We start from the raw sequence: 27,533 nt of genomic DNA on the forward strand, positions 1-27,533 counted from the left end.
GGCCTATACACCACTAGGTAGAACTGCATTCAGATGTACCTTCTCTCTCCTTTTTTTTTACGTCGCACCGACATAGATATGTCTTATGGCGACGATGGGACAGGAAGGGGTTAAGAGTGGGAAGGAAGCGGCCGTGGCCTTAATTAAGGTACAGCCCCAGCATTTGCCTGGTGTGAAAATGGGAAACCACGGAAAACCATTTTCAGGGCTGCCGACAGTGGGATTCGAACCTACTATCTCCCGAATACTGGATACTGGCCGCACTTAAGTGACTGCAGCTATCGAGCTCGGTCTTCTCTCTCCTAGCACTCGAAATAGTAAAAACATTCAAAAGGGATTTCCTTATGACTGAAGAATGGTTTTAAAAGAAAGAATGACATGTGGTCCAGCGAAATAAATTGTCCTGCAACGTGTAAAGTGTCCGCTTAAGTCAAGTGAACGGGACAAACGGCGCTGTCTGCTGAGGCCAATTTAACACTTGTCTTATGTAAAATAAAACCGGTTCCGAGGAAAATTGTCCGTATAGGGAGGTGTCCGCTGAATAAGGGTGGCTGTTAGGGCAGGTTCGACTGTACAATGCTATTCTCTTTGGCAATGCTTGCTGTAACAGGTGATTGCAGAAAGCTTGCACCTTATGTTGTTCAAAAACGAAAACAAAGTAAAGTTTCCGCAAGGGATCCATGTTCGTATCCAAGAACAAGGGTGGATGGACACGTCACTCGTACAAGATCGTATACGAACGGTTTGGAGAAATATAGCAGCGGTCGATCCCAGCCCTTCTCATGTTGGACAGTTTTCTTTTCTTGCCAGCATGTCATTATTATGTACTTACATGAATTGTACTTTTATCAGTACACGTTTTTTTCATTTCAGGTCGTATTGTCGGCTTGTAATGGGAAGAAGCATTTTCCAGTGTCGATACCTCAAACCCGCGTGTCCAGCTTACCTGATGTACCCTATTTGACTTTCCAGAAATAATCTCACGCCAGAATTTTACGCCAAATTACGATTAACCGCAAATGAGTTGAACCAATTGCATGTATATTAGATTTGATATCTTTTAAATGTCAATGAATAGCAAATATTTTTTTAAAATACCTGAATTCCTTGAATAATTTACGCATCTGAAGTTTTCGCCTGTATTTTTTGTCAAAAAAGTGTGTTGAATACGCATGGCAATACGGTACTATTACAGATTGTTAATTTTTTCTTGGACGCCTCTGCTTGATTGGTGTACAATCTATTAGCCCTTGAAGGAACAGGTCTTGCTCATTCTTAGATGAAATATTATAAAATGTTGTAAAGATGTCTATGCAGTTGTCTTCTCCATGATGTTCTAAACATTTTTCTTGACCTGGGAAAATACAAGGCAATGCAATTACGTTTAGGAGAACATGCAAGCAATGATCTAAAACAAGACAGTGTTCACCGATGGTAACATATTACAGTATGAAGGTTAATTTGATATGATAACAGGTACCAGTTGAAACACACATATCTGTAGACAATGCATAAGCAAATTACCAGCTTACCTGCAAGATAACCCAAGTCGTTTAAACTAAATTGGATTCCCACTCTGATTTATGTAGGCTTTGCCTTTCAACCGAGATACTTATATTGTCATGCTCTCGCAACAATGTGGAGTTCGTCCTCTCCTTTTTCGTGTCTTATCTTCCGTATCCAAGGTTATGAATTTCATTATTGGTTCCGTATTGAATTAAGAGTACATATAGTTTAATTGACAAAGTTTTAATCCACCTACTCAATACTATACAATAACTGTAATGCCTATGTATACATTACAATGTATTAGGGGACTAGTTTCATACGTGTGTGGGTCATCATCAGCCTAAATAAGGTACACTTTTTATTTGTTGATATCCAGGAACAATATTTTGTTGTAAATTGATAAAATTAATCAAATAAGCAAAATGTGTAATGTGATAACATGTATTGTACCCGCCCCTTACCCAAAGGGCTCCGGCATGATATCTACAGGGTGTTAACGGGTTGAAAATATGATAAAATAGGCGCTTATCTAACATTACCTTAATGGCATACAGGGTAGGAGAAACGGGGCATACTTAACTACAGTGAGAACACATTCAAATTAAAGTTTAAATTAATACAAGCGGTTTATTAGACCTTGATGATGATGGCAATGACGCATCTATATTCACAAATGAATTACATTAATTATTAACAATTGTTGTGGTTTATTATCGACTTGTAGTCGTGTGTGATGGATCCGATTATTGTTTATCGCAAAGCGATTTGCTGTGATGTGATATGAACAGAAATATTTACCACACACACTGAGGCTATATGACATTAACAAATGAAATTAACATTCATTCAACAAGTCTGAGCGATCCCTATAGTAAAAACACACAATTATTTCCCAACAAAATACTATTAAAGAAACTATACAAATGTGGAACAAGCACCCAGGTTTGAACCGACCCTCAGTTGGATGCAAATTCTTCATTTCGGCATTGTGGAATACCAATGCTGGTGTATGGAATTGACAACCCCTTGGGATGAAAGCAGGACACTGAAATCCCTAGCTAAATTATACTCAAATGAGTAACAACAGTAATCTGAATTAATCTAACAAATACTAGCACCAATCACCGTGTCATATATTAGTGAATACTTCATTCTGGTGTGTTGAATATTTTCCATTATTAATCGATCCATACAGGGCTTCCTTAGCTCAGGTCCCCCCCTTTCTACCGAGGTGGACGTAACCACGCCCTACCACGGCGGTCAACAGCCTTGGCTTTTACAGGCATAACAAGCCGTTTCTTCAACAAAATCACCTCATCCCAAGGTACGTTCACAATAAACCGAGATCTATTCCTCATTAAGCAAATTGCATCGGATTCCAATGAATCACCTCGATTCAACACATAATTTCATGGCTCAATCATGAATTCACAACACGACACCGGTTTTCCATTATTTCCAATATTCATACGATTACTGTCATTACAATTTTTTATTATTGTTATTATTATTATTATTATTATTATTATTATTATTATTATTATTATTATTGCTGGATTCATCATTACACTATCTTCCTACATGATTTACCTGGTAATTCGATCATACTGTGTGATCACACCGAACTTCCTCGTATTTACGATGTAATTAAATAACCCAACAGCAATTAATTCATAATTAAACCCTAATCATCTTATGATTAACACATAATTTCTAATTAAATCGTCACATGGCAATACAATAATGAGTTAAATATTCACTTGCTACTCAGCTCAATCAAATGCTCACACTGTAATTAACTTCTAATTAAATATTCACACAGTGATTAAACCAATTAAATATTCATATGGTAATTAACTCAATCAAATTTTCGTATGGTAATTAACTCAAATTCCCACACGGTAATTAACTCAAATTGTAAATGATGATCAACCTGATCAAATAATCCAGCTTAAATTGTAACACTCCCTAGCTACATATTTCAAAGGAGGCCTGGGGCATCAGTTCCATATTCATTTCTCGTGACCTCACGTCGCACACTTATATTATTTATCAGTCGTGCATTTACTGATACAGGATCAACTACAGCCTAGCTTAAATTACCCTGAATTTACTAAAATACTAGTCTCCCGACGCCTTACTGGACACAAGTCTCCCAAAATCAACGAAGTAAATCTTCTACCGCATGCAAACCTAATAGATTATTGTCACAATCATTTACAGTTAAATCACTCAGACCTGTTATTAATAAAATAAGAAATAAAAGCTACGTGCCCCATTTCAGCACTTCAACATTTAAATTAAGTTATCCCTAACATGATAGCATCAGCTTATGATAAATAATTCCCGTCTCCTCTAATCAGGCCATATAATATGAAAAATACTCATCTCCATCACATGATGACACGTTATCAGCTCGGGAAATCCATTTCAGGTTTTAGTGTTGACCCATTGGCACCAAATGAATTACTGATGATACCATTCTTCCTTCAGGCTGGAAGTCCATAGTTCCTGGTTGATGAAGCCACTGGCAATAATCCTAGGCACACAACACGTCACTATTTATTTCAAATCTGTTTAGTTACATTCAGTGTGAACGTCCGGCCACGATTTCGGATATTACTTCGTAATCTGCGGTTCAGTATCAGATTCCGTGTACCTTTGACACTGCTCGACACAGTAGTGCCATAGTAATAATAATAATATTACGATTCGCGCTGAAAGTTCGCGACACGTCACAGTTTCTTTTAAAGTTTAAGCACTGGCATCATATACACCAAATCTATGCAAACTTTATATGAATTACACTATTTCATTTGGAATTTAAGTTTAAAGTCACTCAAACAATGGATCAATTGGGAGCTTAACTAAACATAGCTACACCCTCGGTAAGCTGCGAGTCCCGAATGACGCGCTTCCCTCTCGGCAGTGCTTTTTACAAGGAGGCAATTTCCCCTTCTCCAAATCAGCATATGGCCTATCCACGGCCCACTAAAGGTCAAATAGTACAACTATCAGGTGACCAGTATTCACCTGATGTGAGTAAGACATCCATACGATTATTCTTCGTAGGATCTCCTGTAATCAATTAAAGTCTGTCCGGCTTCCCCTTCCACACGAGGGTGAACTCCCATGTCAAGGAGGCATGATGACACTAAACAGATGACCCCCGGTACTTTTCCACACAGAAACAACACAGTATTCTTTCTTCATCTGAAAGTTATTGAGTAAGAGGACATTAGACACTCTAAATAAATGTCCCAGTGACAGTTATCTCTTATATCGGGAGACGACTCCAGAATTCGGATTTCATTTATTTTTATATAGTAGATAATTAAGTTGGCTAGTCTGAATTCAAGATGGTTCCCATATTTCGTTTCGAAAAAGTTTGCTTACCCTCATTCTCCTAGTCGTGGGGAAGGGATGTCTTCTCTCGAGTTATGTCATGGTGAATCCCCAATTGCAGCCCCGCCCGAGTCTAGGTGGGCTTGGCTTCTGCCGCGGGTTCCAGCTACACAAAGGAAGACATTGCGCAATAGCTTGCAAGTAATGAAATCCCGTAGAATAAATTTAAAAGGCTCATTTTACCTGTCTAAATGATACGGATATTAATTAGTTTTGGTTTTATTCCCTCAAAGATCACTGCGTCTGTAATTTCAAAGACCAGTATTAACCAGAGGTCCTTGTGTCATGCCCCTGTCAGGTGCAGTATATAAAAAGGTGAAATAATAATAATAATATTAATAATAATAATAATAATAATAATAATAATAATAATAATAATAATAATCGTATAGCCTCAGCTACCGTGTGCAGACATTTCGATTTGACGCCATCTGGCAGTCTGCTCGTCAATTTTGACATTCCGTTTTACTCTAGGTCCACTAGATGGCAGACAGAGTAAACCAGATCTCTCTTGGGCGTCTATGGCTGAGATTTAATTAATTTTGTTGGGTAAATACCAAATGTATCACCAGAGATCTTTTACATGCCAACATCGTACAACATGGAGTGTTGGATGGACTTTTTTACGCCCTTCAAAAATCCTGCTACCTCTGCCGGGTTTGAACCTGCTATCCTGGGATTCGGAGGCCGACACTACCACAGATCCACGAAATGTTATGCAAGATAAAATTACATTGTGGTACTGATCAATAGATAGTGAAATGTTCAAGTTTACATATTGCAGTGAGACTATAAATATAGTACCAGATGGACTATTTACAATAATGGTTGAAATATTGCACTTTATATATACATTAAAATTGCCTACGGATAAGGTATAAAATGCCGGTCTAAATATAAAGTCCAGATGCTTCTAGTGATTTCTATCGTTCCATTACGTCTTCTGTCAAATATTGAATATATGTTATGTACAACATTGGTGCAGAGGGCATCTATCTTGCTTAAAGTAATGTATGATTCAGAAAATGTATGCAGGCTGAATATAGCGATTTCTTATCATACAAAGAGTTCTGCATATGAAGAGAGGTAAAATTCCCACTTCAAGATGTAACCAATGGAACCGGAAGATGAGAAAAGAAAATTAAATTAACGTGAGGTTCTTTAGGAAAGGGAGAAAAACGAAGAAAAAGAAAAAGAGTACTCACCTTACGCGGCAACGTGATTGACCTGACCGGTAGTATGCGACTGGGTGAAGACTGTGTTGGGAATGGCAAGGAAAGCAGGAGGGGAAGAGGTTGGTAAGGGAAGGAGCTACCAGAGGGAGCGGGTAGCATGGGATAAGGTGTGAATGGAGGAAAGGGAAGTAGGGGAGGAACATAAGGCAGGGCCGAATTATGCGGGAGTGACGGTAATATCTGGACGAAAGACCTTTAACTGTAAGAATGAGTTATGATCGGCTGAATTGTTTTTCCTGAGAAAAGTGATGGGCTATCCCTCGCAAACGGGTATGATTGTCTTCCTCAATTTCTGTTCTCCATCTTTCTTGCTCGAAGAGCTGAGTTCCTTCCCAGACGTTGAGACGCCAGACTGTGCGGTTACGTGCCATAGCTTCCCAGTTGTTAGTTTTCATTTGACACTTTTCCATGTTGGTTTTTAGTGCATCTTTGTAATGCTTTTGTGGTCTTCCAAGTTTTCTATGACCATCCTTTAGCTGGGAGAACATAATTTGTTTTGGGAGACTGAATTCAGGCATGCAAACAATGTGGCCTGTCCAGCGAAGTTGGTGCTTGGTAATCAAGGCCTCAAATGCTAGTGGAGTTAGCTTCTTCCAGAAAACTGATGTTAGAGTGTCGATCTTGCCATTTCACCCTCAGGATCCTTCTCAGGCAACGCTGATGATATTTTTCCAGGCATCGTATGTGCCTCCTGTAGGTAGTCCATGTTTCGCATCCGTATGTAAGAGATAGTCTAACAGTAGCTTTGTACACATAAAGCTTGGTCTGAGTGCTGATATTATGATTATCAAAGACCCTTACCTGAAGACGACCAAAAGCCATACTAGCACATGAGGTGGTGTTGAATCTCATCATCAAGATTTGCATTTGCTGAGAGATGGCTGCTAAGGTATGAGAGATGTTCTATGCTCATCAGAACTTTGCCATGGACTGTGATTGTAGGGCATATGGAGGAGGAGTTGGGTGCAGGCTGGTAAAGGATCTGAGTCTTTTGGATGTTAAGGCTTAGGCCAATACTTGTATAAGCTTCATCAAATGCATTTAAGATTTCTTGTAAATCGTGTTCAGAGTTTGCAAGAACAACATTGTCATCAGCGTACTGAAGTTCAATGATGGATGTAATGAAAATTTTGGTCTTGGCTCGCAGTCTACTGAGACTGAATAAACCTCCATCAGTCCTGTATTCAATTTCTGTGCCTTTTGGTAGTTTCCCATCAACAAGATGAAGTATAGTCCCAACAAATATTGAGAACAGAGTGGGAGATATCTCACAACCATGCTTTACACCTGCTGTGATTTCAAAATTTTTCTCCAGGGTTATTGTTGACAAGAACCATGCCCTTCATATTATCATGCAGCAATCTAAGAATATTTATGTACTTCTGAGGACAGCCTATTCTTGCTAGGATCTTCCATAGAGCATCTCTTTTAACTGAATCAAAGGCTTTGGCAAGATCTATGAATGCCATGTACAGAGGTAGATGATGTTCTCTGCATTTCTCTTGCATTTGTCTAGTACAGAAAATCATATCTGTTGTGCTGCGATTAGGTCGAAATCCACACTGAGTTTCAGGTAAGCAGTCTTCAGCGAGAGGTATCAGGCGGTTGGATAGAATTCAAGAGAGTATTTTCCCAGCAATAGACAGAAGGATAATTCCACGGTAGTTACCACAGTGAGTTCTGTCTCCTTTTCTGAAGATCGTAACTATCAGAGCAGCTCTGAGATTGGGAGGTATCAAGTTCCTAGATCTAACACAAAACATTCAGACTCTAATAAATTTTTTAGAAAACCCACGCAATCCACTACTACTATTCGTCAAGATTCAACCCACCCCAGTCGCATAAAAGACCGACATATAATAGCTTAGTTCATCGAGCATTCAGCATACCTATGGCCAACAAGTATCTCTCTATTGAACTGAATACTATCCACAGCATTGCAAAATTCAACGGCTTCCATAGTCACTTCGTAGAAAGTATAATCAATAAATATAAATTTCGTCCTAAAACAACACTCAAGAAAGAATTATCTAAATACGAATCTTTCTCCACCTTCACTTTCAACAATGAAATTCATAAGATCACTATTATTTTTAAGAAGAAGTGTAAAAATAGCATTCAAAACCAATAATAACAGCATGCACATTCTACGTAACACGTCACACATCAACACGATCAATAGTTGTGCAAAATCAGATGTTTAGAGGCTCAAATGGAACTCGTGTACTAATATTTCTAATGTAGGGCAAACCAGGAGAAGCTTTAATATAATATATTCTGAACACATCAATGCAGTTGAATACAATAAATTTTCAGCCATTGGCCAACACAGGGTTGACTACAATCGTAATTTCACGAATATCGAACAAGACATGGACATCCTGGAAATACCTAACAAGGGTCCTCTTTCTTAATATAATCAAGAAATTCTACATACATCTGGACCAGTATTTCAATGCTAACTACAATCTTAATGAAATCACAGAAAAATCCAATATTTGATTTGATTTATTTATTACTTTTCTCAGGAACAATTCAACCGATCAGAACTCATTCTTAAAGTTAATTAAAGGCCTTTCGTCCAGATATTACCATCACTCCCGCCTTAAGTTCCTCCCCTACTCCCCGTTGCTCCATTTATACCTTACCCCATGCTACCCGCTCCACCTGGTAGCTCCTTCCCATACCAACCTCTTCCCCTTCCGCTTTCCTTGCCATGCCCAACACAGTCTTCACCCAGTCGCACACTACCGGTCAGGTCAATCACATTGCCGCGTAAGGTGAGTACTCTTTCTTTTTCTTCGTTTTCCCTCCCTTTCTTAAAGAACCTTGTGTTAATTTAATTTTCTTTTCTCATCTTCAGGTTCCATTGGTTACATCTTGAAGTGGGAATTTCACCTCTCATCATCTGTAGAACTCTTTGTATGATAAGAAGTCGCTATATTCAGCCTGCATACATTTTCTGAATCATAAATGACTAAGCAAGATGGATACCCTCTGCGCCAATGTTGTACATAACATATATTCAATATTTGACAGCAGACGTAATGGAACACCAGAATTCACTAGAAACATCTGGACTTTATATTCAGACCAGCATTTTATACCTTATCACTAGGGAATTTTAATGTACATATAAAGTGCAATATTTCAACCATTATTGTAAATAATCAATGTGGTACTATATTTACAGTCTCACTGCAATATGTAAACTTGAACATTTCACTATCTATTGATCAGTACTACGATATAATTTTATCTCGCATAACAATTCATGCATTTCACCATTTTATATACATGTTATCACATTACACACATTTTGCTCATTTGATTAATTTTATCAATTTGCAACAAAATATTGTTCCTGGATATCAACAAATAAAAAGTGTACCTTATTTAGGCTGATGATGACCCACACAGGTTCGAAACTAGTCCCCTAATACACTGTAATGTGTTTTAAAGTTCGCGTCTGAAGTAGGAGTTGTGATTGGTGAATCTGGGTGACGATAGGCAGGCCCTTGCGTTTTGATTGGCTATTCCAAGGCCAGGGTTTAACTTTATAAAGAGAACAAGGCAGCATGTCTGGATCAGTCTTGGTGTGTCTGTGAGCAGTCTACCTGGTTGCCTGACGTTTTGACGTCGGACACTTTGATGCAAAGTTCGTAAATGAGTGAATGATGTGGGTAGATTTGTCAGTTGGAGGAATCAGAACTAGAATTGTCTCCGTTTATTCCGTTTATTTATTATGTGAGGGTGCAGATGTGGATGAAGTTGACAAGTTTTATGAAGTATTGAGTGACATTGTGGTCAGGGTCAATAGCAAGGATAAAATAGTAATAATGGGCGATTTCAATGCGAGAGTTGGGAATAGAACTGAAGGATACGAAAGGGTGATTGATAAATGTGGGGAAGATATGGAAGCTAATGGGAATGGGAAGCATTTGCTGGACTTCTGTGCTAATATGGGTTTGGCAATTACGAATACATTCTTCAAGCATACGGCTATTCACCGCTACACGTGGGAGGCTAGGGGTACCAGATCCATAATAGACTATATCTTAATCGACTTCGAATTCAAGGAAATCTGTTAGGAATGTACGAGATTTCCGGGGATTTTTCGATGATACAGACCAATATCTGATCTGTAGTGAACTAAGTATCTCTAGGCCTAGGGTAGAGAAAGTGAATACTGTCTGCAAACGAATAAGGGTTGAAAATCTCCAGGACGAGGAAATTAAACAGAAGTACATGGATGTGATTAGTGAGAAGTTTCGAACAGTGGACAGTAAGCAGGTTCAGGATATAGAAAGTGAATGGGTAGCATACAGGGATGCTGTAGTGGAAACAGCAAGGGAATGCCTGGGAACAACTGTGTGTAAAGATGGGAAAAGGCGAACATCTTGGTGGAATGATGAAGTGAGAGCAGCTTGTAAACGTAAAAAGAAGGCTTATCAGAAATGGCTCCAAACAAGGGCCGAGGCAGACAGGGATTTGTACGTAGATGAAAGAAACAGAGCAAAACAAACAGTTGTTGAATCCAAAAAGAAGTCATGGGAAGATTTTGGTAATAACCTGGAAAGGCTAGGTCAAACAGGAGGGAAACCTTTCTGGACAGTAATAAAGAATCTTAGGAGGGGAGAGAAAAAGGAAATGAATCTCTGGAATTAAAGAAAACTGTCGGACCTGATGGTGTTTCAACGTACCTGCTCAAGTACTGCTCATTTATTTTATGTGAAGCACTCTTATCTGTTCAACTTATCATTAGACCAAGGCGTTTTTCCAGTGGAATGGAAGAAAGGATTTGTTAGTCCAGTTTTCAAAAATGGTGATAAAATTGACATAAAACAATATAGACCAGTTATAATTTCTTCTCATATTTCCAAAATTTTTGACTCAATAATTCTTGACAAAATCACACCTCTCTTTAGAAACATCATCATTGATGAGCAACATGGATTCTTTTCAGGACAGTCAACCTGTAGCAATCTTCTTTTATTCCATCAGTTCCTGTTGGATGCAATAGAGAACCACTCCCAAGCTTTTGACACTGTCGACCACGATATCTTGCTGCAAAAACTAACAGGCTACGGAATTAATGGGCCTCTCCTCTCATGGTTTGAATCGTATCTTAAAAATCGCCTGCAGATTGTTAAAATAAGGAATCTTTTTTCTGCACCTATTATTTTTACCAGTGGAGTTCCTCAAGGGTCTCACCTTGCACCCTTACTTTTTACTCTCTACATAAATGACATTAAAATTATACTTAAGAATTCTGAATTGCTTTTGTTTGCTGACGATGCAAAAAATTTTATGCAAAAAAAATTGTCCACTTGATTGTTTAAAACTTCAAGAAGATTTACATCATCTGGAAAAGTATTGCATTCAAAATGGGTTGAAACTTAATCATGAGAAGTGTAAAATAATATCGTTTTGTAAAAACAAGAAGAAATACAAGTACAAATTTAGTAATAACATTCTAACTCCTGTTTCACAATTTAATGACCTTGGTGTTTTATTCAGTTATAACCTATCGTTTAATGAACATATTGAAAATATTTGTAAGAAAGCATTTCAAAGATTGGGTTGCATTACTAGATATTCTAGACAATTTTCAAACTTAGCTACCTATCGATTGCTGTATGTGTGTATGGTATGCCCTATACTAGAATACTGTACACCTGTTTGGAACCCTTCTCATCAGACCTCTATCCATAGATTAGATTCAGTACAACATAAATTTCTTCGTTTATATTCATTTAGAGCAGGATTCTCATATGATAAAGTTGATTATACATCCTTACAACAGTCAAATATGCATAGCCTGTCGCAACGCCGTGAATTATTGGATACACTCTTCATTCGTAAATTGCTTCATTCCTTGGTGAATTGTCCAGAACTCCTTGCAAAAATTAACATACATGTACCAGACAGACGCACAAGGTTCAAGAATACATTGTCTACAAATTGGCATAGAACTAACTACGCATTCAATGGGCCAATTGAACGAATGTCAAGATCTCTAAACAAACTGGATATTGATATATTTAAGTGCTCATTGTCAAAATTGAGAAATCACTTACATAATCTCCAAATCTGACTATTACTTTCCTGTGATTACTTGTAATATAACCTCTGTATATATCTGTACATATTTTTCTACTTATACTCCATTGAACTTTCTTTTTAGTGTGTTTTGTTTTGTTTATTCTACTCTACTGTTATGTAAAATGGTATTACCATTAATAAAGTATTAATTATTGTATAGTATTGAGTAGGTGGATTAAAACTTCGTCAATTATGTTTTATCTTCAGCATCACTGTGAACACATTCATCATCACACATTTTGCTCCTGGTAAATAAACCAAAAACTCTGAAGACACTAGGCACGTGGCAGTCAGCTCTTCAACTGTTTGCACTCACCGGACCATTGCCAACCGTTCAGTGTTAAAAGGGCGTATGTCAGTGACTAACGACTATTTAAAACAAAAATTGATTTTCAATTGTTACAAGGCAAATGAACGTGTTACAGATGCCCTTTTAAACATAAGTCATATTTATGCTTATAATCTCTCTCTCTCTCTCTCTCTTTTAGTCAAACCCTTCGTAAAGGTGTAGTGGCATCGCACGACAATCCTTTTGGCGATCTTCCTCCAGGAGTCTCTGCTTTGGGCATGGTGACGTGCTTTCTGTAAGCTCATCCTGGTCAAGTTCTTGATCTGGTCCATCCATCGTAACGGTGCACGTCCTCTAGGTCTTCGACCTTCGACTTTTCCCTCTATGATAACTATTTCCATTGCCTCCTGTCTTCTGACAGTATGTCCAAAATATCCGAGTTGTTTTTGGTTGATAAGGGTCAACAGACTTGTTCTGATGCCGAGCTGTTGCAGGATCGATTCATTAGTACGGTGTGCTGTCCATGGTATTCGCAGCAATCTTCTATAGCATCACATTTCTAGAGTATCAATCTTGCAGCGATCCGCCGTCTTCATCGTCCAAGTTTCTGCTACATAGGTTGCGATAGAAAAGATCAGAGTTCGAATGAGGGTGAGCTTTGCCTTGGAAGTGATGGAGGTGTCCTTCGAGATGCGAGTAAGTTTTGCTGTTGAATTTCTTGCAATCGCAATGCGCTTGCGGATCTCAGGTTCACAGTCCCCAGTATTTGTGACAATAGATCCTAGATACTCGAAGCGACTGACAACCTCATAATTCGCAATTCTTGTTATGGCAGGTCTGTTGTTATTAAAACGGACCATATTCTCTGCTTCACTCGTCTAACCTCCGCATGATGGCTTCTAGTTCATGATCATCTGTTGCAATTATCACAGTGTCATTCGGATATCTGAGATTGTTAATTTTCCTGCCACCAACTGTGATGCCGGTTTGTTCCTCTGAGATTTGTGGAAGTAAGAAGGTCTTCAGCCTCTCGTCCAGCACCGTGAGGATGATTTTACTGGCATGGGAGATGAGGGCTATCGTTCAATAGTTTGCACAGTCAAGTGGAGAACCTTTCTTTAACAGTGGTACGAAGACAGAGTGGCACCACTGGTCCGGCCAATTTCCAGAAGTCCATAGCTTCTGACATAATTTATGGAGGATGTCTACACCTAGGTCACCCATGTTCTTTAGGATTTCAGCAGTGATTCCATCTTGACCTGGTGCTTTCCGGTTCTGGAGCTTTTTTATTGCATGTTCCACTTCTTCTCTAAGGTTCATTGGTTCAAAGTCTGTTGGGCTCTGGTGACCTGGCATTGGTTGTGGGTCAACAGTGAACAGCTTGATGCAGTATTCTCTCCATACTTTGGCGATGCCCGCTGTATTTGTGATGATATTCCCTTGGTCATCCTTAATAATCTGAGTCTTAGGCATAAACTCTCGTGCTAAGTATTTCACCTTGACGTACAGTTCTGCGCTGTGACTTTTGGTCGCATGTGCCACTATAAAATGCGAAATAGCCAAAGTAGCACTGGATATGAGGAGTAGCTGCAATTGTTTACAAGTGAACATTTTGGTAATTTGAAGGCTGATAGCCTTGCCGTTATGTTTCATATGGGCAATAACTTGATATATTTACTATGAAATGGAGCCTCCTGCGTCGATTGACACCTTGATATGGGATGTAGCTGCAATTGTTTACAAGTGCCATTTATAAAAAGACCGATTCAATTATTTTCATTAGCAGAGATCTTACTGGACATATTGGTCATGCAAGGGATGGATTTGAACGAAACCGTGGAAGCCATGGATATGGTTGCTGAAACAATGATGGCATTCAAATCCTAGAATTTGCTAAAGCATGGGATCTGTCTGTAACAAATACCTCACTAATGTGGCAGCCAAATGTCCCAAATTGACTACTGGATGACGAGACTAAGAGACCTTATAAGCTATAAATTTCATTTTTGTTCTGTATTGAAGAGCAATGATAAGAAATAAATTGACGATGCAATATATCAAGTAAGTGATATTATATCAGTCTGAAGTAGTTTCAGCCACTTAGTGGCCATCTTCAGCCCAATAAAAATTAAACAGTTTATGTGATAACTAAAACATATTTATAACAAAGACAATGCTGCAGGAATAATTAAAACATTAAATTACATATAATAACAAAATTTATGGTTTTGATCATCTTGTCATGATATGATGTGTTTAAGTTCACTTAGGACCACAGGCAATCTCAGTAAATCTGTAATGTCTGATGTAGAACAAACACTGACTTGCTGGAGGAAGCAGGCAAGCCATGTAACAAAGGAGTGGGTAGGGAGTAAGCACTGACTTCTTGTAGGAAGCAGGCAAGGTTTAACATTGCTGGATAAGCCTGGTAGCACAAATATAATCTATAAACTTGACCAGGTTCATGCCACACAAGATCTAAGTCATGTTATCAATGTCAAATACAAAAATGGGTTCTTGCTACACAAGGGACATGACATACTACATTGCTGGAAGGAGTATTCTGAGGATACATGTAATAAGGATTTCGCCCCCCCTCCTCCACTAGGAGCTGACCCTGTTCACGGCCTTATGCCCACTATCAAGACAGAAGAAGTCTCCACTGCCATCAACAAAATTAAGCCTGGGAGAGCCCCTAGAGTAGATGAAATCCTGACCAAAGTATGGAATCATCTTGGAGAACGAGGTGTAGTATGGCTTACGGAGTTCTTCAATAAGATTACTAGGGAGGACACAGTACCAGAGGCCTGGCAGACCAGTATCACAATTCCATTTTGGAAAGGAAAAGGAGACACACATGATTGCTCAAATTATAGGCTAATCCGCCTCGTGCCATACTATGAAAATATTTTAACGTATTCTCGAAGCAAGATTACAAAACATCACCACTAGCTCATCTAACCATGTGACTTTGTTAAAAACAGCAAAACAAAGGATGCCATCTATGCACTTTGTCTACTGATGAAAAGACACGACGAGAAAAGGAAGGCAGTTCACTTGGCCTTTCTCGATTTGGAGAAGGCGTTTGACAGAGTACCACACGATCTCATTTGGCTGGTTATGAGACTACACAATGTACTGGAAACCTATGTCAACTGGGTAAAACTTCTGTACATTATTAAATCCACCAGTTCAGTACGTTGTGCAGCAGGAATGTCCGGTACCTTCCAAATCAATGTCGGTGACCATTAAGGATCAGTCTTGTCCCCATTGCTCTTCATACTCTACATGAACGCCATCACAAATGACATCCAGACAAGACATTCGTGGACCTTACAAGTTAGTACACTCTGACGACGTCATGCTAGCTAACAAGACACATAAGGGTCTTGAACAGCCAGTACAAGAGTGCAAGATGTGTTTTGAAGAATTTGGGATGAAATTTAATCTGAAGAACACTTGAGTACCTGGAATGCAGGAACCAAACTGATAGCATGATCGCTCTGTGTGGGGTTCAAATTAATAAAGTGATAAAATTCTAATACTTAGCGTCATGCAACACCTCGGACTGCAGTACGATTCTCAATGTCAAGACAAGAGTCGGTGCTGCATGGAAGAAATGGTGCCAGATTACAAGAGTCCTGAGCGGTAACAAAAATCCCTTGCACCTAAAATCTAAAGTCTACTGCAGACTGATCAGACCAGTGCTTTATGGAGCTGAATGCTGGCCTACAACACTGAAGCATGAATAGGCACTTCATGCAATGGAAACGAAAATGTTGCAGTGGTCAAATGGCTTGACTGGACTAGACCATATTAAGAATGATGATGTGTAAAAGAAATTCAAGGTTGCCCCAATCAACAGAGAAAATGCGTGAATCATGTCTGTGATGGTATGGGCATGTACTCCGTACCTGTAAAATCTCAGATGTAAAGACTGCCCTTCAAATGAACGTGAAGGGTAGCTGAACTCAAGGGCAACCTGAAACATGCTGACTGTACCGGATAAGAGATGATATGCAGTTCACCAACATTGCAAGAAGGAACATCTCACGTAAATGGAAAAATGTAAAGATGATGTAATCTCACGCGCGCACACACACACACACACACACACACACACTCTCTCTCTCTCTCTCTCTCCTTCTCCCTCACTATTACTACTTCTCAGTTGATTCAACTCAGCTGCCCTGTTCACATTCAACTAGTTATCTGAAGTATGAAGATGCAAGCAGATCATGGAATTTGAATGTACCTGGGTCCTTTGTATTGAGTCTACTAGTGGGGAAGACAACATGAGCAGCGGCTGTTACTGTTGGTGACTCGCCTGGGAGTGCCAGTAGATCGAGGGTGAAGGAGGGGAGGTAATTTGTATTTAAAGCTAATACCTGCTACCATCCCTATCACCTGCTGACGCAACAAGTTCAATCAACTAACTCCCTTATGTAAACGAGAATAACACAGCTGTGTCTCCTGGCCCACTGCCTCATCAAAGCTGAAGGTAACCACCTGCACTGTGCCTGCATCAGGAAATCACACTGGAGATGCCACTCCATGGCTTGATTCATAATTAAAAAGAGGAGAGACTTTATCAGCAGACAAGTGGTATGTAGAAATTACTTGCAGTTTTCTGCATATAGAGAGCAGGTATTTGACAGGAAATGCAATTTCAAAAGGTGAAATTCTCTGTATCAGTGGTCATGTAAACCATATGATAGAAGTGAGGAGGGACGCTATTTGTTTAACAGCAAAAGTGCTACGGGAAACCTCTGCTGCTCTACCACCTTACAAACTATCACTTGAGGTAAGTTCTTCAAATTTCTCAGTATATACAGTATTATGGTACTTAATCTTTAATATCATATTTCCTTCTTTCACCATTAAATATTTGTCCTAATCTAAGTATTAAGTTATTTTTCTTAGAATGATGGAAGACAAAATGTTTTTAGGAGCACGTGAGAGAGAGAGAGAGAGAGAGAGAGAGAGAGAGAGAGAGAGAGAGAGAGAGAGAGAGAGAGAGAGAGAGAGAGGGAGAGGGGGGAGGGGGTTGTTCCTCAAGAAAAGTGTATAATACCCTGTGTCAACTTATGCTTTAAGGTTATATGACTTAATGAATATTCCATCCCCTTTACTTTGAATATAAGAAGCTGAAAATAGAACTGAAGAGGGGTGTGAATGTAAAAATGTAATTCATTCTTTGTTAGGGTCAGTAAAGAATTCACTATTATCAGAAGAATGTGTAAATGTAACAAAGGAACTTCTTTGAAGAAAACAAAGATTGTGTAACTGTGAACTTAGTTTTTAGACCTTTAGGTGAGGAAAAAAAGTCATATTTTGAAAACAATATTAGAGAAATTTCTGCAACTACTTGCAGATGGGCAGGATGTCCAGAATGGTTTCAGGAAAGGTAAGCCTGTATTTCAGCGAGTAACAAGGCATACAGAAAATTAAAAGAGAAATTTTTGATAGCCTGGCTAGCTCTTTGTTGACAGATCTGCATATTGTAGGCCAAGGAACTTAGAATACTCAACAGGTAGGCCATTCCGGGCATGTGTGCTGCCACTGGTCAGTGGCTTGTGATGTCATGGGGAAGAACACATCTGTCTGTAATATTGCATGAAATGCTGAATGCAAGTATTTATCGTTTCTTTTGCGCTTTCAAACTGGAATGTTTTTCTTCCATGACTTGGAACATATATTTAATTCATGAATATGTTTAATGCATAAGAGAAAAATATAAAATATTTATCGTAGGGCAAATTACAGTGCATAATGTATGTGCCAGCCTCGTAAGCCTTAGTTAAGCAAAAAAGAGCATTCTTCTTCATTGCTTCCAATTTGGCCTTTTTGTTCAAAAGTCTGATGCGAATGAAAGTCCTCGTCCTTACATATAAGGCAATGATTTTCCTATCAACTTCGGGAAATTTCGAGTGTATAGTTGATGTTAATGTTTCCATTACCTTGTAGCACCTTCAAATACAGTGTCCTTGGAAGGAAGCAAAAATAACTTCAAACTCCACTGTCGTAGCCAACTACTCAGGGGAAGAAGTGTGGCCACCTTTAGAAATAATAGTGATCCAGTCTTGTTCAGAGGATATTTTCGGATCAAGACGAGATATCCATTTTTGTTCCCAACGAACTGTCAATGTTTCTACACTTGTAGGCGATGTAACCTGCCAAGTATTTTAAAGCATCGTCTGTTACATCTTCATTGGGAATCGTAAAACTTTTTTTTTTTTTTGCCATTTGCTTTACGTCGCACGGACACAGATAGGTCTTATGCCGACGATGGGATAGGAAAGGCCTAGGAGTTGGAAGGAAGCGGCCGTGGCCTTAATTATGGTACAGCCCCAGCGTTTGCCTGGTGTGAAAATGGAAAACCACGGAAAACCATCTTCACGGCTGCCGACAGTGGGACATCGTTAAACTGCTTAGGTCGGTATCAAGTAGCAAGTTTTCTTCATTTCTATCAAAACTCAAAACATCGGATGGGTTGTAGGTTATTTTGATGCAAAGTTCGCTGGAAAGGAAATTCTGAAATTCTTCTTCAGTTCCTTCGTCAGGTGTCAGAGGGGGGGGTCAGAAAATGTAGACAGTTGACTTCTGTCTTCAGCAACAGAGGCTTCACGAGATAGAGGCCTGTCGTTCGCGTTCCCAGTTAGTATTACGAGGCGCATTCTGTTCTTCACTTCGAAATTAGTGGGATTGTTATAAAATATACAGATACTTCGAAGTCTAGAAAAATAATTTTCCAGGCAGTCTTGATTCAGTCTGGAAGTCAAAATGTACTTTGCCCAAATGCATTTCACATCTCCAAAGAGTCCAATAAGGGAGTTTATGGATATTAAAAACCCTTTCTGGAATGGAAGGAGACTGCTGCTTTTCCCCAGTCGCATACTCGAGCAAATGTCAAAAAATCTTCTTAAAGTGTTTTCTTGACTTGGATGTTTAAGGCCATAACTACTTCTAAGGGAAGCTTTTTCGTCGTTAGGGACCCTTGAGTTCAAAACATCGAATACATCATTTATTAATTCAATAATATTCCCCCATTATGTTTGTGTAGAATATATTTAATTGCTTGGGCAGTGCTACGTGAAAACAGCTGTGCAACCATTCTGACATTTTGACGAGCACGTCCAGTAACGTTCAGGTGAACTTCTGATATATGGTGTACGACTGAAAGGTCACTTTTCTGATGCCTTAGGAGATCTTCTATTAGAGTCTTTGTCACAGTAGTCCCATCTGGCAAAGTGATTCCATCATCAAGGAAATTTTTTAACAAGTGAGGGACGTCGAAGAACACCCATACTTCCCGATTACTGTCCACAGGGTTGGAAAAATATGTCTTGCTTGTAGATACCCCAAGTTCTTTCCATACTTTGGCACTTTTTTCCCCCCTATGTCGCAAGTAACAGCAACGACACACACTCCAGCTCCTTCAAGATCTTTGATAACTGTTTACAACAACGTGCTTCTCATCGTAAAATCAAAGTCATAACACACAGGCTGTTTCCATTTTGAAAATAAACTGCGGATCATCGCCACCTGAACATTTTTGTGCTGCCCGGATGAATCATAACTCACGCGACCGTCAATATTCATTTCATCGAAGCTTAAAACAGCCATTGCCTCGAATGGTTTAAACATTTGTGACCTAGCTTTGATTAAATTTAACACTTCTTTCAAAATGCCCGGTCTGCATTTAAACTCTTTTGTCCACCTCTGAAGAGTTGACCGGCAGGGTAAAGGGTATTTCCTTTTCCTCAAATAAGCGAACGCATTGGGGCAAAACGCTCTTAAAGTGAGTGCATTTGCAATATCTCCAGGGCTCCACCTGACACTTTTTCCTTTTCAGCATACATCGTGTTTGACCTGGTGTAAAACACTGGGACAAAATTGCCATTACTTCTTTACTTATAGTTTCACATCTCATTTTGTAAGGCATAGGTCTTGGCAGATATCACGTGTTTCTTACATTTAACTTTCCTCACAGCAGCAATTTTTTGCTCCAGAAGATTATTTTTCTTCCGCAGAATCACTACTTCTTAATTTAGCTCCAAAATTTCCTGGCCTTTCATTAATATATCTGGATGAGGAGCGGGTTCTGTGTTGGTTGCCTAGACTAGTTTCAGTTTCTTCGGAGATATCGAATGCTATTACGGCCCTTTTCCTAACTGATCGTGTCAATGCAGTGTTCTTGCTCCATTATAACCTAAACAGAAAAAAAAGGTATTGTTGGTTTCTGAGCATGTTACTCTTAATAACAAGCATTTCAAGTCTGAAATGTAATTTTAAATTTAAAAACATAAAATAAAGTTAAGATTAAGGAAATTGAATGCAACTTACTGCACTAGCCTCAGTTTTATTTCCATGACATTTCGGTATTTTCTGGGAAGGAACAGCGTCCGATTTCAATATCTTCCGTATCGGGAGACCCAGTAATTCATTTTTCAAGTCTAGTTCATAATCATCCCGAAGAAAATGTTCTGAACATATTCTTGCATTATTAATATTTATCTTTTCATTTGCTTTCACTGAGCTGCTCATGTATTTTGGAGTGCCCCATTCTTCGAGAATCGATGGTAATCTATGTAGTGAGGTTTAAGTGTTTACACCGGTAAGTTAGATTTTATAACACAGACCTCAATCCCCACAAACTCAACACAACCAAGTCTTCAAAGCGAGGGGCGAGTTCAAAGCTCACTATCTTCCCACTGACGTTTTGTTAGACTTGACTCATTTGCCACCAAATGCGCGGGAAGCGGGAATACGGCATACTCCCCCCCCCCCCCCAGATTATAGGCATTGGCTTAAGAAATCTATATATATATATATATATATATAAAATACGAGTTTTGTCTGTAGATTGCTCAGAATTTAAAAAGAATGGTATTTCTGTATCGATAGCGTCCACAATAACAAGGAAATGCACTTTTTACTTTTCCATAATTTCTGTCTGTATGTAGGCTATGTATGTAAGTACAAGCATCACGACAAAACTGCAGAAGAGAATTTAATGTAATTGGTATGTAAAGTTGAGAAATGAGACTACAATCTAGGCTATAAATAATTTTATTCATGTTGAGTGAAATGGTAGTTTAGGGGAAGGCCTAAAATGTAATTCTCGAATATTTATGTTATTTGTGGTCCTATCGATAAATACTGCATAAGTAAAGTCTAAAGAAAATTTCCGATCATTTATATCCTAAACATTTTCCCGTACAGACTATGATAACAGAGATATTTATGAATTTGTATTTTGTTGCTAAGTCCAATTCAACGCAGAGCCATGAGAAAATGGGTAAACAGAATTTAGTGAAAATTGGTATATAGAGATGGGGAATAAGAAACTACAGTCTAAACTATAAACAACATTATTCACCCTGGATGAAGTGGTAGTTTAGGGGAAGGAACCTAAAAATTAATTCTTAAATACCTGTGTTATTGGTCCTATCGAAAAGTACTACACAACGGAATTTATAGGGAATACAAATCCTCACCACAATGTTCCTGGGAAGAGACCAAGACAAAGACCTCACGATGTTTGGGAAAAACAAATAATGAAGGACCTTGAAATTAGAGATGTGAACTGGAGTCGCATATATGAGCAGCATCTGTGGATGGATAGAACAAACTGGAGGCGGCTCGTACACAACCGCACCCAGCTTGCTGGAGCGAAGAAATGATGATGATGACAAATACTGATCATTTATGTTTTATACAGTTTTACCGTACCAACTATGATAAGAGTGGTATTTGAGAGTTTGAAGAAAACTGAATGTGAGGGCCTACAACATCTAAATCTTGTAAAATTGATCAACAATAACATTACGCTGACCATTGTTTGTTGTGATTTTATTTATCTCTTATGCCGTCACCCATCTCCGATAGATGGGGTTACTGCTGAGTACCGAGTATAACAGCCTGCCTGAATATTGGCGGGAAATAGCAGTGGGGTTAGATAACTTTCTTCTCTAGCATACTATACCTCTCGCTCATACGTTTTCTGATCCTGCTGATACATAACATTCTGGTTCATCATAGTATTTCAGCTATTCGATCCCTACTCTGACACGCTGATTGGATTGATCAGTGTGCACAATTAACGGAATCTTGGTGGAATGGTGAAGTGAGAGCAGCTTGTAAACGTAAAAATAAGGCTTATCAGAATTGGCTCCAAACAAGGGCTGATGCAGACAGGGAATTGTACGTAGATGAAAGAAACGGAGCAAACCAAATAGTTATTGAATCCAAAAAGAAGTCGTGGGAAGATTTTGGTAATAACATGGAAAGGCTAGGTCAAGCAGCAGGGAAACCTTTTTGGATGGTAATAAAGAACCTTAGGACGGGAGGGAAAAAGTAAATGAACAGTGTTTTGGGTAATTCAGGTAAACTCATAACAGATCCTAGGGAAAACACTGGACAGGTGGAGGGAATATTTTGAAAATCTCAACGTAAAAGGAAATCTTCCTGGTGGTGTTGCAAACAACCAAGCTCGTGGGAAAGAAGAAAATGATGTTGGTGAAATTACACTTGAGGAAGTGGAAAGGATGGTAAATAAACTCCATTGACATAAACCAGCAGGAATAGATGAAATTAGACCTAAAATGGCGAAGTATAGTGGGAAGGCAGGGATGAAACTGATTCATAGAGTAGTAATATTAGCATGGAGTGTTGGTAAGGTACCTTCAAATTGGACAAAAGCAGTAACTGCACCTATCCAATAAGCAAGGGAACAGGAAGGATTGCAACAACCATCGAGGTATCTCACCGATTAGTATATCAGGCAAAGTATTCACTGGCATCTTGGGAGGGAAGGTGCGAAAGAATATGTGAATTCTAAAATGTGTAATCCTTGAAGTATAGCATATGATTTGTTGATCAGGATAATCGACTGCCAGGCTGTGCAGCTCAGGGGGTAGAGCGCTAGTCTTCTGAGCTCTAATTGGCAGGTTCATTTCCGGCTCAATCTAGTGGTATTTGATGGTGCTCAAATACATCAGTCTCCTGTAAGTAGATTTACTGGCATTTTAAAGAACTTCTGCGGGATAAAATTTCAACACCTCAGCATTTCCGAAAACCACAAAAGAAATTAGGGGAACATACAAACAATATTATTATTATTGCAACTAACTAACTAATTAACATGGGCCTAATTGTTTTCAACAACCAATGCATACATTTTTATTTTCTTGTAATGATTTACAGAAATACCTAAATTAAATTTATAAATTGTTCAGATATACTGGTGAAAGTCTAAGTGCAAGTTTCATCAACCTAGGATGAGTAAACAAAGCTACCTATATTAAGAATTTAAAAAAATAAATGTTAGGTTCTTCAGTCTGCCAAAAGCAATTAGGCCTAGTTAAAATACAGTTAAAATGTAACTGAGTCGAAGCTGAAAAGAGATGACTTCAGATATACCAAAATACAACAAGGACAGGTATGACTGAGAACTAATAAAAATCATTGCCACTATTAAGTGGTAATTTTATACATTTGTATTGGAATCTTGTTAAAGGGAACTCTTCAAATTCATTTATGCCATATTCAACCATAGTTTAATGGAATTCCATTTAGTGTGCAAGATGTACGAGACAGGAGAAGTCCCATCCGATTTTCGGCAGAATGTTGTTATACCTATTCCCAAGAAAGCTGGTGCCGACAGGTGTGAAAACTATCGCACTATTAGTTTAGTATCTCATGCCTGCAAAATTTTAACACGTATTGTTTACAGAAGAATGGAAAAACAAGTTGAAGCTGAGTTGGGAGATGATCAATTTGGCTTCAGAAGAAATATAAGAACACGTGAAGCAATCCTGACTTTACGTTTGATCTTAGAGGACCGGTACAAGAAGGACAAGCCCATGTACATGGCATTCGTAGATCTAGAAACAGCATTCGATAATGTTGATTGGACCAAGCTATTTAAGATTCTGAAGGCGATTGGGATCAGATAACGAGAACGAAGAATTATCTACAATCTGTATAAAAATTAGTCTGCAGTGATAAGAATTGAGGGCTTTGAAAAAGAAGCAGCAATCCAGAAATGAGTGAGGCAAGGCTGCAGGTTGTCCCCTCTCCTTTTCAATGTTTACATAGAACAGGCAGTAAAGGAAATCAAAGAGGAATTTGGAGAGGGAATCACAATCCAAGGAGAGGAAATCAAAACCTTGAGATTTGCTGGTGATATTGTTATTTCATCTGAGACTGCAGAAGATCGAGAAGCTGCTGAATGGTATGGACGAAGTCTTGGGTAAGGAGTACAAGATGAAAATAGATAGGTCTAAGTCCAAAACAAAAGTAATGGAGTGCAGTTGAACAAATTCAGGTGATGCAGGAAATATTCAATTAGGAAATGAAGTCTTTAATTAAAAGGAAGTAGATGAATATTGTTACTTGGGTAGATTAGCACAAGCAAGGAAGAGCTTTCTTAAGAAAAGATATGTGCTCACTTCTAACATTGATATAGGAATTAGAAAGATGTTTTTGAAGACTTTCATGTGGAGCGTGGCATTGTATGGAAGTGAAACATTGGCGATAACTAGCTCAGAAAGAAAGAGAATAGAAGCTTTTGAAATGTGGTGTTATAGAAGAATGCTGAAGGTGAGACGAATCACAAATGAAGAGATGCTGAATCGAATTGGGGAGAGGAGATCGATTTGGTTAAATTTGACGAGAAGAAGAGATAGAATGATAGGACACATCTTAAAACACCCAGGACTTGTTCAGTTGGTTTTTGACGGAAGTGCAGGTGGTAAGAACGGTAGGGGTAGACAAAGGTATGAATATGACAAGCAGATTAGGGGAGATGTAGGATGGAGTAGTTACGTAGAAATGATAAGGTTAGCACAGGATAGGGTGGCATGGAAAGCTGCAACAAAACAGTCTGTGGACTGATGACTCAAACAACACCATGAAACAAGTTGTCAAGTTGCATCAGTCTAGGTCGGTAGAAATGCTCTCTACTAGTGCAATGACAAGAGATATCTAGTGAAAATCATGGTGCGTTGTAATCAAACATCTGAGTTCTACCTTCATCATTGGCAATAACTTGCATGAAAACTACCTTACTAGAAAAAATAAAAGTTAATCAGTTTCAGCACTACCGTGGTAACTGAACTCACTGGTGTCACATTTAGCAACAATCCTCTGTATAATGATACATTACTCTTAAAGCATTTCGTACTGCCAGTGTATATGCAGTGTGCACTACTCCAATGATACAGATCTTCAGAAATTCACTTCATCACACAGCAAAATTGAAGTTGCTACTGACAATCAACAAGATGAAATACCTTCACTTTTTCATTATCTATTTCCACCGTCTTGATCATAAAATCGACGCCAATTGTTGCTCCCTGTCCGGGTGGGAATAGGCCCTAAAAGTCAAATAAGATTATGTTATAATTGTACAGTAAAACTATTGCAAAGGGTCAATGAGTGACCAACGCGAGGAAAAATGTACAGTCAGTTTGTTTACCTGCGTGAAACGTCGCACAAGACAAGTTTTACCGACACCAGCATTTCCAACAAGGACTACCTTGAATAGAAACTTGTAATCTTCCATCGAGTGTGGTTGTTACCTGAAACATCAACAAACGGTGGAGGTAAAATTTTCTTTAACGTAACGAAAGGGGACAGATGTGAAAGGCATTCAAACAATTCAGTTCTCTGAGGATTTCACCACTTACATCAGCTGCGAGAACGTAACACACTGTTTATTACAACCATGTAATAAACAAACGTTTATCTGTTCCCATCGTACTATATTTCATATTGATACATTTATTTTTTTTATACAAAAGTACTCCGCTCCACTGCCTCTTTCTTGCGGAAAAAAATCAGATGGGACAATCCACATCCGTCATTATCACCTGACATACACTACTACTGGCCTCTATCGGAGTAATATGTAATTATCTGAACATCGTGGTATAGCGCATGTGTGTTTTATACTGAATTACCTTAGCTATGATTGGCTACTGTTAGGAACTGTTTTCCTGTTGATCTCTGATCTGTCCAATCGTAATACTTGTTGCAGCTCAGATAGATATGAATGCAACGTAAGAAGCCATTTTAGGGATTTTCGATCAGTTCAGTTAATATGTGGGTGATGTAATTATAATGAAGTGCGTACGTGTTGTCGTGAAACATAAGTTCTGATGGTTGTGACTTTTGGCGTTACCTCTCGACGTTGTTATAGATATGAATCGTAAGTACCAGCTGTCTTCGTATAGTAACGTTATCACAATCTGTGACATGCAGTTATATCTCTCAGGCCCAGTTAATGGCCGTTTGGTGGTAATTTTATTTCATAGTGAAATTTTCGGCATGTGATTCAGCACGTTTAGTTTTCTTTGAACTGATTTACAGCTTCCTGTAATGGTGTGAAATTTACTTAACAAGTTTGGATCAAGATAAGGAAGATGACCCAAGAGTCGAACGTTGTGGCTGAGGAATATGCATCTTCCTTGTCGGATTTGGTGGCAAACAGCAAGCCTCTTATCAACATGCTCACAATTCTCGCCGACGAGAATATTGATCATGCTCCTGCAATCGTCCAGGCTGTGGAAAAACATCTTCAAAAGGTTAATATATCTGATCTGAAATGTCGCATTTTGTGGAGGGTTTGTAACTTAATTAGGCAGTGTGTTGGAATGTGCATAGGTAATTTAGCCCATTTCTTTTGCTACATCTACGTGCATTTCACTTAAAGCTCACCGCTCTAACCTGTCTCTAAACTATCTGTTCTTAATTTAAGGAACATTCTTGTGACTTGCAACATATGGTTCACAGTTTTCTCTGAAGTGCAACATATGGTTGACAGTTTTCTCTGTAGTACAATTACATTCAAGTTTGATTCATAACCTGTTGGCTAGGTAGAGCCTGGGCTACTATGCAGTACCTTGACTGAATTTAAATGATTTCCTTAAAATGCACCTGATTGTGCAAGGACTTCCATCATGTAAACTCAATGTCAATGTATT

General features: G+C 38.7%; 2 protein-coding genes across 11 annotated transcripts in view; one reads left to right on the forward strand and one right to left on the reverse strand.

Annotated features, from left to right (window-relative positions):
- The window catches only part of LOC136866097 (ras-related protein Rab-30), a 159,326-nt gene extending 132,901 nt beyond the window's left edge, over positions 1 to 26,425 (reverse strand). For all 7 annotated transcript variants that reach the window (XR_010859489.2, XR_010859488.2, XM_067142767.2 and 4 more), the window contains exons 1-3: positions 26,238 to 26,425; positions 26,027 to 26,129; positions 25,842 to 25,925 (exon numbers count right to left, since the gene is read on the reverse strand). Coding sequence is in view for 5 of the 7 variants with exons in the window: in XM_067142767.2 (XP_066998868.1) it covers positions 25,842 to 25,925; positions 26,027 to 26,113 (171 nt within the window). In the remaining 2 variants the exon portion in view is untranslated. The remainder of the gene's footprint in view (positions 1 to 25,841; positions 25,926 to 26,026; positions 26,130 to 26,237) is intronic.
- Positions 26,426 to 26,622: 197 nt separating this feature from the next.
- The window catches only part of LOC136866098 (pre-mRNA cleavage complex 2 protein Pcf11), a 444,626-nt gene continuing 443,715 nt past the window's right edge, over positions 26,623 to 27,533 (forward strand). For all 4 annotated transcript variants that reach the window (XM_067142769.2, XM_067142771.2, XM_067142770.2 and 1 more), the window contains exons 1-2: positions 26,623 to 26,758; positions 26,920 to 27,134. In XM_067142769.2, the coding sequence (XP_066998870.2) occupies positions 26,973 to 27,134 (162 nt within the window). In that variant the 5' untranslated portion in view covers positions 26,623 to 26,758; positions 26,920 to 26,972. The remainder of the gene's footprint in view (positions 26,759 to 26,919; positions 27,135 to 27,533) is intronic.

Source organism: Anabrus simplex, chromosome 3, assembly GCF_040414725.1.
Source record: "Anabrus simplex isolate iqAnaSimp1 chromosome 3, ASM4041472v1, whole genome shotgun sequence".
Lineage (NCBI taxonomy): Eukaryota > Metazoa > Arthropoda > Insecta > Orthoptera > Tettigoniidae > Anabrus > Anabrus simplex.